General features: G+C 32.4%; 1 protein-coding gene across 18 annotated transcripts in view; it reads left to right on the forward strand.

Moving 5' to 3' along the window:
- The window catches only part of LOC105227966 (supervillin), a 454,663-nt gene that overhangs the window by 288,890 nt on the left and 152,049 nt on the right, over positions 1-13,724 (forward strand). The window contains exon 1 of one of the 18 annotated variants that reach the window (XM_049458896.1): positions 6,074-6,309. The exons of the other annotated variants lie outside the window; for them this stretch is intronic. Coding sequence (XP_049314853.1) covers positions 6,284-6,309 — 26 coding nt within the window. The 5' untranslated portion in view covers positions 6,074-6,283. Of the gene's footprint in view, positions 1-6,073; positions 6,310-13,724 lie in introns of those variants that run through there. 18 annotated transcript variants of the gene reach the window in all.

Consider the following 13,724-nt stretch of genomic DNA (forward strand, 5'->3'; position numbering starts at 1 on the left):
ACAATTATCACCGAAGAATTTTACCAACATTCTTAACATTTCGGTACCAGAAAGTTAATTCCGCACACAAAATTGAATTGAACTTCTATGTTGAATAATTTCACTCATAGTAAAAATCGCCGAATGGACTTTATATACTTTAGAAAGAGAAGCCTATACCAAATCTATTATTTTGATGTGACATTTGGCACAGATATCACTGACCAACCAAGAAACAAAAATTTTGACGGATGGGTTTTCGCACGAAATTTAAATTAAAAAGCCTTACTTTTTTTTTATCCACAGTAGCAGAGTGGGCAGGGAAGTAGGCATAGAGAGACGCTGGGACACGTTCTCTGCTTCTGTTCAGTCATATTTTAAAGTCTTATATACGAGAACCTTGGAGCAACGCATTTCAAGTGACTATATGAAGTATCAAAATTAAATATCAATACTTCCTTCCCTCATTACTAAGGACTAGTAGGTGTATGAATGGCGTGACAGCCGGCCAATATAATCTAACCTAACCTCTAACCATTTTGGTGGAAAATCAAGTTTAATATTCAGTTGATTGCTTTTTTAAAGTAAAGCTCAAGTAGAACATAGATCAGCTAAACTTTTCTAAAAGAAATTGAATTGTTTTGCAGAATTTTTGAATCATAGAAAGCATTCTCAGTTTTACACGAAAAAAAAATCCAAATCAAATTCCCCCTATGACTCGTAAAAACATCGTAACTTCAGCCTTCATTTGTAAAATTGACTTCATGAAGGTCATCCTTTGTTTCTCCATTATTAAGTTAAACTTTATTAACATAAAAATATTGTCAAACTGTGCCACCAAACCCCTTTCGTAAACAAATATCAACGTTTTTATGAAATGCGCCCATAAATTGACCTCAAAAGCGTTATTCGCGAAATTTTGCATTTACAAACAGGCGCAAATATTAGTCAACGTTATTGTTATTGTTTTCTTATAAAGGGTGATTTTTTAAGAGCTTGATAACTTTTTAAAAAAAAAAAACGCATAAAATTTGCAAAATCTCATCGGTTCTTTATTTGAAACGTTAGATTGGTTCATGACATTTACTTTTTGAAGATAATTTCATTTAAATGTTGACCGCGGCTGCGTCTTAGGTGGTCCATTCGGAAAGTCCAATTTTGGGCAACTTTTTCGAGCATTTCGGCCGGAATAGCCCGAATTTCTTCGGAAATGTTGTCTTCCAAAGCTGGAATAGTTGCTAGCTTATTTCTGTAGACTTTAGACTTGACGTAGCCCCACAAAAAATAGTCTAAAGGCGTTAAATCGCATGATCTTGGTGGCCAACTTACGGGTCCATTTCTTGAGATGAATTGTTGTCCGAAGTTTTCCCTCAAAATGGCCATAGAATCGCGAGCTGTGTGGCATGTAGCGCCATCTTGTTGAAACCACATGTCAACCAAGTTCAGTTCTTCCATTTTTGGCAACAAAAAGTTTGTTAGCATCGAACGATAGCGATCGCCATTCACCGTAACGTTGCGTCCAACAGCATCTTTGAAAAAATACGGTCCAATGATTCCACCAGCGTACAAACCACACCAAACAGTGCATTTTTCGGGATGCATGGGCAGTTCTTGAACGGCTTCTGGTTGCTCTTCACCCCAAATGCGGCAATTTTGCTTATTTACGTCGCCATTCAACCAGAAATGAGCCTCATCGCTGAACAAAACACGCGCGCGAAACACATTTCGAACCGAACACTGATTTTGGTAATAAAATTCAATGATTTGCAAGCGTTGCTCGTTAGTAAGTCTATTCATGATGAAATGTCAAAGCATACTGAGCATCTTTCTCTTTGACACCATGTCTGAAATCCCACGTGATCTGTCAAATACTAATGCATGAAAATCCTAACCTCAAAAAAATCACCCGTTATTATTGTTGTTGCCACACACCAATGTTTGTTTTATGAAACCGTCATATTTTCGCAAACAAAACTATTTTGCATAAATACATATTCATATATATTGGCAACACTGCAAAGCCAAGTAGGCTTGAGTATATCTCGAAAAAAGCGATAATATCAATAGACTTTTTGAAAAAATTATTCATAAAAACAAACAAACTGTTTTATTTGTCAAGTGGTTTGAAAAGTCAGGCATAAATAAATAATATTCATGAGTCGCTGTGTCCCCAAGCGGATACAAAATTCATTGTCTCCGGCACACACACCCATTTTGTTGTTAAAAAATTAATTGAAGAAAAAAAATAATAATAATGGGGAAAAATAATAATGACAAAAAAGTAACAAAAATAAAAAAAAATGAAAAAAAAAAAAAAAAAAAAATGAAAAATAAAAGTAGAAAAATAAAAAAAAGCAAAAAAAAATATATAAAAATGAATTTAAAAAAATATATAAAAAAAATATATATAAAAAGATAATAGCAAAAATTACAATAAAAGCAATAACAATAAAACATTGCAGAATAATGGAAAAATTTTTATTTAACATTTTTTGACAATTTTTTGTATATTCCACCACCAACATGTGAACCACGCCCTCCCACGGCTTTCATTATACTCCACGCCCGTACAAATAGCAACAAAGCGCTGTTGCCAATAAGTGGTTTACCGAATTTTTCAGTTGACAATGCCGGCCCAAACTGGCTGTCCAAACAACAAGCTGACCCACTGGACCGCTGACAATCACAAAGCCGAACACTTCGACCACTTCGATCACCTTTCAACACACTTTTTTTGTGTGGCATTTGTCTGTCGGCCAAATGATGGCAGTTTAAAGAAAAAAATTAATTTATGAGATTTTTTTAATAGCGATAACTGACGAAATGCTGCGCTATGGAACGATAGACGTATGAGCGATTGCGCGTGTCTGTCGCCGTCGCTTTGTTATTGGCGTTGTTTTATTGAAAGCCAAATGCTAATAAAGTTAATACGGCTTATGATCGTTTTTTTTCGAACCACGTCAAACTTCAATCCCTCATAGACACATTGTTATGCTTTTGTGTTTATTTTTAAATCCGCAGCCGAGAAATAGTTGGCGGCGCAACAATGAGGCTGTTGTGGAGGAAAGTTCAAAAAACTGGCGTATGTATGTCAGACGCTGGTGAATGAAAGGAAAATGTCATCAGCGTAAATTAACCAACTGACTAACTAAGTATGGCGCAACGGTCAGTGCTGATGAATGCGACGCTGAGTACATAAATACATGTGTATTTATAAATATTTTCTGTGCCTCGCAGCAAAGCTTGCCTTTCCCTTTTTCCATGTCGACATTTTCCAAAATTTTCTTGCAGCTGTGCCGTCTAAACATATGTATATTAATACATGTAGGTACTATATATATATATATTTATTTATCTATATGTATGTATATGTATACTCATCTGCCACCATTTCCATCCGCATTTGTGATATGGCACTGTCACCATCGCCAGCGCGCATCCGACGACGCTTAAGCGGCTTATTTGTTACCTAATTGTATAACGGTGTATGGTCAGCTGAGTGCTTGACAGTCTAACTGACTGACTGTCTAATTACCACAAGCTGTTCATGGTACTTTTCTACTCGTTTTGGTCGCTCATATGCCGCACTTGAAGCATGAGTAGTCTCGTCATGCTTTCATTCAGACCATCATGCCGCAGTGTCAGCGGCTTCTGTGTCAAATAGCTAAAAGCTGGCAAGAGGAAGCAAAGAAATGCCAAACAATAAAGGTTGTGGAAAATCACTGCGTATAAGTGGCGTATGGATTTTTCGAAAATCTGTTTTTGCACTTATTGCGCGACGCAAGCACTTAATTGCCGCAGAGGCACGTGGTTGCCGAGTGGTTTTAAAGATATATATGTATATTATCTATCCTTCTAAAAAAATTTAATATTCTAGTATTTTCAGTGATTTGTTGTTATTCTCTTTCCTAGAACATCGTTTCGCTTTGATTTGACTTCCATATTTTATATCTGTTAGCGCCAAAATGTAGGCCACAAGTCGCAAATGAGCAAACTGACCGATCAAAATCAAAGTTCTTCTATGGAAAAAATTTTTTTTTATATGAGATATCTTCACTAAATTTGGATCGAATCATTGCTTACGAAAAAGGTGCAATCTCTGAAGAATTTGTTCAGATCGGACCACTATAGCATATAGCTGCCATACAAACTGAACGATCAAAATCAAGTCCTTGTATGGAAAATTTTTTTAATATCTGAGATATCTTCTCTAAATTTGGCTCGAATCATTGCTTAGGGTATAGGTAAAATCTCTAAAGAAATTGTTCGGATCGGACCACTACAACATATAGCTGTTATATAAATTAAACGATCAAAATCAAGTCCTTGTAAGGAAAACTTTTATATTTGATTAGATATCTTTACGAAATTTGGCATGAATTATTATCTAAGACAGTAATACAATGTCTGAAGAAATTGTTCATATTGGATGACTATAGCATATAGCTGTCATACAAACTGAACTATCAAAATCAAGTCCTTGTATGGAAAATGTTTTTAATATCTGAGATATCTTCTTTAAATTTGGCTCGAATCATTTCTTAGGATAAAGCTACAATCTCTGAAAAAATTGTTCAGATCGGACCACTATAACATATAGCTGCCATATAAATTGAACAATCAAAATCAAATATTTGTTTAAAATCGACATAAGCACTTTTAACTGTAAAGCACATATAGAAATTCTTCTAAAAAAGAGTGCATAATTTGCACTTCATTACAATTACAAGTACCACTTTAGCGAGTTGTCAGCGTTCTCCCCAAGCGAATACTGGGCCGCACTTGTTGTTCGCCTTCACTTTATTGTTGTTTATTTTTTAAGTTGATTATTACCCGACTCATTGATATTAGCGTTTAAATGGTGCACACACACACGCACATATACAAATACACATTCATAAACGAAAACATAAAAATAAATAAATACATACATAAAAAACAAAAACAATTACACTCAACATAGCAAATGCAAGGCAAAAATTTCAAAATTCAATTAAATAATTCCCCCGCAAAACCACAGAAATTCTATCGACGCGCCAACCATAACTTCACAAGAACAACAACAACGTGCGTGACCAAAGCTATTTACTCAAGTGCTACAACAATAGAATAATCAGCTGAAGAATTGTCACCTATCCGTCCATTCACCCAATTCACCTGCGCAATTTTTCAACAACTTTTTACAACATCCATTTTTAATATTAGTTGCTGTTGTTGTTATTGCTGTTGTTGTGGTTACGCTCGGTGTTTTTATCGCACGGGCTCATGACTTTTTACAATGGCTAATTAAAGTGCGACAAGAGAGAGGCACGATGAGAGTGCGGAACGTTCCACCACAAGCATACACACATACAGATGCACAAATGCATATATGTATGTATAGTATATATCATGCCTGCTATATTCGCAGTTATGCACCTAAATGGCTTTATCAATGGGCTGGCATCGCTTTTGCGTTCTGTGCAAGCCGCCGCTCTTCTATTTGCGTTTATGTGTGTGTGTGTATGTAAATATGTGTTGCGCCATCACCCTCCCAGTTAGCCGCTGTGTTTTATTGTCATTTGGCTGTTAATTGCAGAAGAAAGGTGTAAAGGGCGCAACAACATAAACAGTAACAAATGTACATCCAACAACAACAACAAAAATAGTCAAGCTCAAACATCATGTAGTACACAGTACAAAAACAAAACAAACAGAGCAAAACCGACTTGGAATATGATGTGTTGTACTAAAGCAACAACAACAACAACTGTAATAATAACAGTAACAACAATTGTAACAGTGACAAGAACAACAACATTAATAACAGCGACAACACCAACAATAAAAACAATGAGGCCAACAACAACAACAAAAATAACAGTAACAAAATTAATAGCAACAACAACAGTAATAACAGTGCCAACAACTACAACAATAAATATAACAGTAACAACAACAAAAACAATAATAGTAACAACAATAACAGTAACAAAATGCCATTAATGTTAACATTTTTCGCTATCTCTTTTTGTTGTTGTTTGTGTTGTAGTTTTGTTTTTTCTCTGACAACACTTTAACGGGCTTCAACATGTTGACGGTTGTTTTTCTTTAGTCACAATTCGGTTACGCCTGTGGGTGGTTGTTGTTTTTGTGAAGCGCTCGTCTCGCTTACCCTTCACGTTTGGAAAATACATTTTTTTTATGGAATATTCATGTTATTTGTTGTTTTTGCAAACGAATTACTGACGTAAAAATAACGCTTAACTTAATTTTGTATGAAAAAAAAGTTTTGAGTAAAGTGCGGAGGACTCTAGACGCCAAAATGCATACAGTGAATTTGATAAAACGGTAATGAAAGCAAATAATTTTGGAAAAATAAAGGATAAGTGATAGTGTATAAGTAATGCGTGTCTGTTGAATATTTTTCAAGGGGCTTCAGCTTCAGTGCATTAACAGCTCGAGTGGTTTTAATAATTTCTGATTTGGAAGCTTGTGCATGAAAGCCGCATTAATGGTTGATACTTCGCGGATATAGAGAATAACGGTTTCTTTTTGTGCATTTCGAGTTGTATTGGCCTCTACTTGATACATCAAGCCGAATTCTTCAATATATAATAGAGCCCATTCGTCGAGTTATAGTGACTCAAAATATGTTTCTTAGTTTCTATAATATTTTTAAATGCTATCCTCAAAGTTTGTATGTAATAACAATATGATTTTTTCCGGAGAGACAAAAGTGAATGAAGTGTCAAATTTATTGCATAACAAGTAGTAGAATTTTATCGTTATAAGAGAAAACGTTAACTTCGGTTACAGCCACGTTTTAGTACCTGCCACAGCTGCATTTCTTATAACATAATATAGTATTGTATCTTCATCAAGATTCTGATTCATCAGTTTGTATGGCAGCTATATGCTATAGTTGTCCGATCTGAACAATTTCCTCGGAGGTTATAGTGATGCCTTAGATAATAATCCACGTCAAATTTCGTGAAGATATCTTGTCAGATAAAAAAGTTTTCCATACAAAGACTTGAGTTTGATCGATCAATTTGTATGGCAGATACAATATATGCTGTAGTGGTCCGATATTGGCAGTTTCGACAAATGAGTTCAACTGCGAAACCATCGGCTTCATTTGTCATCATTGCAACATTTTCGAAGTTCAGAACCAGTAAAACTTTGTTAATAAAGAAGAAAACCACCAGTATGACACTGTTGCCTAAATTGGGTCAATACATGCTGTGCAAAAATTCTGAATTTTAATAAAAGCACTTTTTATAAAACAATTAAAGTGCATCAGTTTCTTGCACATTATTTGCACGAAATATATGCAAAAGTGAATGTTTAAACAAGATTTAAACAAGTCTGAAGATACTAGTATAACCATTTTAATTTTGAAAATCATTACGTATCACCTACATACATATATGAGTATATACATACATATGTACGAGTACATACATATCTACAAAAAGCGCCCGATGAATTTTATTTTAATTTATCAGTAGAACAAAGCAAAACTAGTTTATATTCTAAATGATTTACGATTTGATAAGATTTGTTAAGCAAACGTAGACGATTATAAAGAGTTATCAAATACGCAACCACCTAACCGGAAATGAAAGCAAAAAGCTGCTTTGGCTGAATATCAACCGCTTTTAAAGCTGTTTTAAATAGTTGGCTAAGCTTTTTCTTCTATTTGTGACATAACCTTGGACATTATTCTACATAATGATGGATTCTACCGCCATTTTGTTCTTTTATACTACCGAAAAATAGTTCTTTTAATTTAGATTAGTTTTGAACTGTGATTCGTACTCAGGAACCATTGATAAATAGCCACTCACCAACACCATCGCCAATGGCGGTTTCGTTTTCTTATAGACTTTATTGAAGAATTAAATTAATTTATATTTTTATTTTTTAAGAAAAAAAATTAATCAATTAAAATAATCTTAAAAATGTTTATTTTAGTATGTATTATGATTATTTTTTATTATAATTAGTTTTTTAACGATTTTATATAATTATTGTTTTTTAATTTTTTTAATATTATTTTTTATGAAATTTTTAACTTTTTTATTATTATTGTTGTTTTTTTTATATATTTTTTCATTCTTTTTTACTTTAATTGAATTTATTTAAATTTTTTAATATTATTACAAATTAAATAATTTTGTACACATTAAATATGTATATTTTATGGTACTAACAATAATCTTATTTTTTATTATAATTAATTTGTTTTGCATAACATTTTTTAATTTTTTTATTTATTACTTTTAGTAAATATATTTTTATATTTGGTTTTCACTAAGTTAGAAACTCTGTAAATATAATATTTTTTTATTTATTATATTTTTTCGATTATTTTTTATATATTTTTTTTTTATTATTTGCAATTTGCAATTATACTTTTTTATTTAATTTTTTGGAATTTTATTATTTCTTAGCGTTTTAGAGTCTATACTATTTTTTGTTTATTTTTCACGGGGTTAGAAGCTCTTGAAATATTATAGGTACTTTTTTATTTACCAATTTTTATAACTTTTTTTATATAATTTTTTTTTTTGATTATTTACAATTATTAGTATTTCCTATTTTTATTATTTACTAGTTTTTTAGTATATACATTTTTTATTATTTTCATATTTTATTTAGTTATTTATTTTTTTTAATATCCATTTTAATTTTTTTAAGAAAGTTTACAAATAGTATTTCCATTGCCAACAAAACTTACAGCAGACAATTGCCCACACAATTTCCTTGAACCCCTACACACATACACACTCGCACACGCTTACACATTATCCAGCAGCAAAATTTATTTTTAAAGAAAATCTGATTTTGTGCCAAACCAAAGCAAAACAAAACCGTTTACATTTTCACTCTCTGCTTCTAGATCTCCCGCTCTCTCTCTCGCTCTCTCTTGATTAGTCATTTTTGTTTTCTAAAATCTGAACTATATTCTCTGTGTTGCACTATAAAAATGTTGCATGGCTATAAATAAATGCGTTTGTGCAACAGAAATCACACAAGATCTTTTGACAATTTTCGGAATTATTTTTTTCTTAAATAAAATTATAAGAAATGAATTTGAAATATTTGAGAAATATAGATTAATTATGAGAAAGTTCAGAAGGGGTTTTGAAAAGTTTGGCTTTTTTACTTTTGAAGTTTGAAAAAAATTTAATAATTTCAATTTACGAAATTTTGAAAATATTTAAAATCATTTTTTTTAATTAATTTTTTTTTTTAATTTGTATTTTAATTTATTTTTTTTTTTTTTAAGCCAATTTATTAATTTCAATTTACAAAATTTTGAAAATATTTAAAATATATTAAAAAATAAATTATAATTTTAGAAGTCTTACAAATATCTATTAATTATTAGAAAAGTTAAAAAAATATTGAAAAATTTTTTTGTTTTTTTTTTTTTGCAAGTTGAATAAAACTAAAAAATATGGACTTGAAACATCTGGGACATAGAAATTAATGAATAGAAATCTTAGATAATATTTAAAATATTTTTTTTTTTAAATTATTTTTTAAGTTTGAATAAAACTATTGGAACTATTGTAAATGTGAGAAATAACAATTAATAAATATAAATTTAGACAATATTTAAAACCATTTTTCGAAAAAAAATAATTTTTTTTTGAATTTTAATTTTTTTTTAAGTTTGAATAAAATTGAAAAATATGCTTTTAAAAAATCTGAAAAATCAAATTATTATTAGAAAAATTAAAAAAATTTTCAAAGTCATTTTTGATTTTTTTTTATTTCTCAAGTTTGAATAAAACTATAAACTATAAATTTAAAAAATCTGGAAGATATCAATTAATTAATAGAAAGTTTAGATGTTTAAAACCATTTTTTTTTATTAATTTTATTTTAATTTTGTTTTTTTTTTTTTTAATTTTGAATAAAGTTTTAAAATATTAATTAAAAAAAATCAGAAAAATGTCAAATAATTATTAAGAAAATATTTAAAACATTGACATGTGATTTTCAAAAAACTCAATAATTAGAAGCTAAATAAATAAAAGTGAGAATTTCTATACAGAGCGCGCGCGAAAAGGCCGCAGAATTGCAGAAGGAAATAAATGTTTTCACACTTATGTACATATATACATATGTATATATCGTCACCTGAAATGCAAATTAACGTAACAACATTTTCAGAAATTTACAGTGGCATGAACGAAACACAAAATAAAATGAAACATGAGTGAAACAAAATATTAATATTGGTTAAAACTGGTTTAAATATGACCGCAGAACCAGAAAATGTTGAACATATGTAATATTATGTCTGTAATTTGAAGTAGTGAAGCGTAATCAATAAGACACTCAATTTCGAATTTTTTGATGATACGTTATTTTGCATTTCAGGTGACGATATGTATGTCTACACAATTATATATCTACATATATATGTACATATACTATAAATCAGCTAAGCGCTGGCAAAAGTGCGCTCTCAGCGCATTTGCCTTTGTGAAAATACTTTTGCTGCTCACTATAGCAATTGTGTTTTGAAGAAAAGCAAGGCGTTTTTGTTGTTGCCGCTTGTTGCGCGCACATTTCTTCGTCGCTGATTTTGCGCGTCCACGTCCAAAGGCCTCTCGGCGCCGCCTCTACTTGCAGCTCTTTCACAAATCGCCCACTGTCCCCTTGCGCGCGTGTCTCTGCCTCTGTGCGCGAGCGTTTGATATTTTCGTTTTATTTCTATTTTTTATTTTATTTATTTTTTGTAATTTTTGAGGAAAGCAAAAATACGCTCATGCCGTCCGATCTTGTTTTGCTTTTCGCGCTAAAAAGATCACTTTGTATTTCGGTGTTCAGTTGAGTTTTTCACATACGCGGAACGCCATCGCGCATCGAACGACCGCGCATTTTCATTTCCCCCCACTATTCGTACGTTTGTCTAAGACAATTTCGTTGTTAAAACGCTTACGCTAACACACGGCCGTTTGTATTGAACGCGATCGCAGCTGGTAAAAGAAAACAAGAACAACAACTTACTAAAATTATCTAAAATCTATACCGCGCTTGTAAGCAGTATATGAATTATACTCATACATATGCATATTTGTATTTGTAAACGATCGTGTGTTTATGCAACCGAAGTTGATTTGTGATAAGGCCAAAAGTGTTGAAGGTTTCTTATCGATCGCCTCCATGACGAGCATTTGAAGTCGTATCTTTATCAGCGCTCATGCTGCGGCTGCCAACGCCGCGTGTTGTTGTAGTTATTTAGTAACACCGGTCAACGTGAATAGCGGTTAGCTGGGCGCGCAGCTATAGCGCAATATATCCATAACGTATGGTCAGACGGCGCAGCAAAATCAGCGATTTCGGCCAAAAGTGTTAATGCGCGTTGAGTTATGTTCGTTTAACGTTTATTACGAGTCGGTTAGTCGTGAGACGCGCGAGTGTACGCATAACGGTTATGAAGTGTGTGCTTTATTGGCTTTTCGGCAGATTATACGTACGCAAATGTATAATTAAATAATTACTTCGACAAATGTGTTAATTAAATTTTGTTTTTTATTTTAAATGCAGCAAAATTCATTTTTCATCTTTTGGTGAAGAGAAAACGCCAATTGCTTTCGAAAACCTATAATTCTAAATTTGTTTTAATTTTTTGTGCGAAAATTAAGTGCAAGCGATCTATTGAACGTCTATAAATAAACCAAAAATCCAGTGTATGTATTAGTGTGCGTGTGTGTGTGTGTAAAAATTCGGCAAAAAGTGTGCGCAAAAATATGAATTACAACAGAGGCAATCTATATTTAACGAAATAACGCATATTATTTTTGCGAAATCTGTAAAAGCAAATTAAGTGAATGGTGCACTTTGGTTTGGCAATTTCCATTTCAATCTTTGTTTGTTTTTGTTTATATTTTTTTCATAATTTTTTTTTCATATTTACATTTTTTTCATATATATATTATTTTTTCTTATTTTATTTATGGCTGCGTTTGCAATTCTCTACTTTCATTATATAGCAATGTTCATGCACAGGGTGTATCATTAAGGTTAGGAGGGCACAATAGACCTTTTATCGCGGTGTAATCCTCATCTATTTATCTATCATTTACGATTTTCGATTGGCATAAATAAAATATTAAAAAAATAGTTTCTGCTCCTAAGAGATCAGAACTTAGTGATGAAAAGTCTAGTGTGATCTTTATAAAAATTTTATGAAGAATGTGATCTTTACAGATTTTTGAGGAATTTATTTCCAAAATGTTCGGCAAAAATTCCTCTTAGCTGTACTGGACAGTGGGTGTCGTGATCTCAAGCTGGTTCCTGTCAGAGTCCGTACATTGCAGGCAGGCGGGTCCTAGCGAAGGCTGACATATTTTCCCATTAATTCCCTTATGTTGGATTGCTTTATATGCATCATCACTGAATCACTATATCCAACCTTACCTCATTTTATAAAAAACACCAATAAACACCAAGCATTTTAATATAACTTTCAGGCAACTTTTATTGTAATTAGATTCAACCATTAAATACCAATAATACTCAAAAGCTGAGCCAACGGATGATAACTCGAAAGTTGAGTTTACTGCCATTGTTCTTGACTCCACTACATGTCGAACTAGGACGAAAATAAATAAAAATTAATTGGATTTGAACTTTCTTTAGCTTAAGAATTGACCTCTATTCTCTATTTTGGTGATCACCTCTCCGTTCGCTGAAAATTTTTTCTCTACAAGCATTCTTTTGAGATCTTTGGTGGCCAAATCTGGAGAATATGGTTAATGCGGAAGCAATTCGAAAGCCAATTCTTGGATTTTTGCCACCGTTTTCACTGGCTTGTATGACGGTGCATTGTCTTAGTGAAACAGCACTTTCTTTTTCTACAAATGGGGCCATTTTTCGACGATTTCGTTCTTTAAACGATCTAATAACATTATAGTCGCTGTTGATGGTCCTTCCTTTTTCAAGTCAGCCAATAAAAATTATTCCTTGCTCATCCCAAAATACAGACGCCATAACCTTGCTAGCGGACTGTTACGGTTTTTCATGCTTTCGAGCAGGTTCATCATGTACAGTATACTCAGATGACGGTCTATTGAACTTGCATGTGAAATGATGGAGCCCTTCTTCATCCATTGTCACATATCGACGCAAAAACCGAGCTTTATTACGCTTGAAGATCTCCAAACCGTGCTTAGAATCATCAACTCGTTCTAGACAAAAGTGAGTTCGCTCGGCACCCACTTTGCATAAAGCTTTTTCAAACCCAAATATACTTGAATGATATGGTGTACACTTTCAGTTGATATCTTTGGAGTGTCTGTTATCTCGTACAACTTCACTTAATGGGCATTCCAAATTCTTTTGTGCACATTTTTGATGTTTTCGTCGCAACAATTTTTTACGGGGGCGTCCACTGTGTTCACCGTCTTTGGTGCTCATTTCAGCATACCAATCTTTGGTCTATTGGTAGATGGAAATGAGTTCAGATAACTACTTTACAACGATTGTTATTGTGGAATGTTTCTAGTATTGTATTTATAGCAGAATTATGCACGAAAAGACCCTTGAATTCGTTTAGAAATTTGATTGATAGTGAAGCTACAATCTGCTTGGGGAAACGCTACAAAAATAACAAAGTCACGCAACTTAGAAGGAGGCATGAAAGCATGTAAATGCTTTTTAACAAGGCCAAATTAAACAACACTGGAAGATAGTCTTATCTTTAAAAGCTTTTTAAGTACTCCATTTAATATACAATA

Source organism: Bactrocera dorsalis, chromosome 5, assembly GCF_023373825.1.
Source record: "Bactrocera dorsalis isolate Fly_Bdor chromosome 5, ASM2337382v1, whole genome shotgun sequence".
NCBI lineage: Eukaryota > Metazoa > Arthropoda > Insecta > Diptera > Tephritidae > Bactrocera > Bactrocera dorsalis.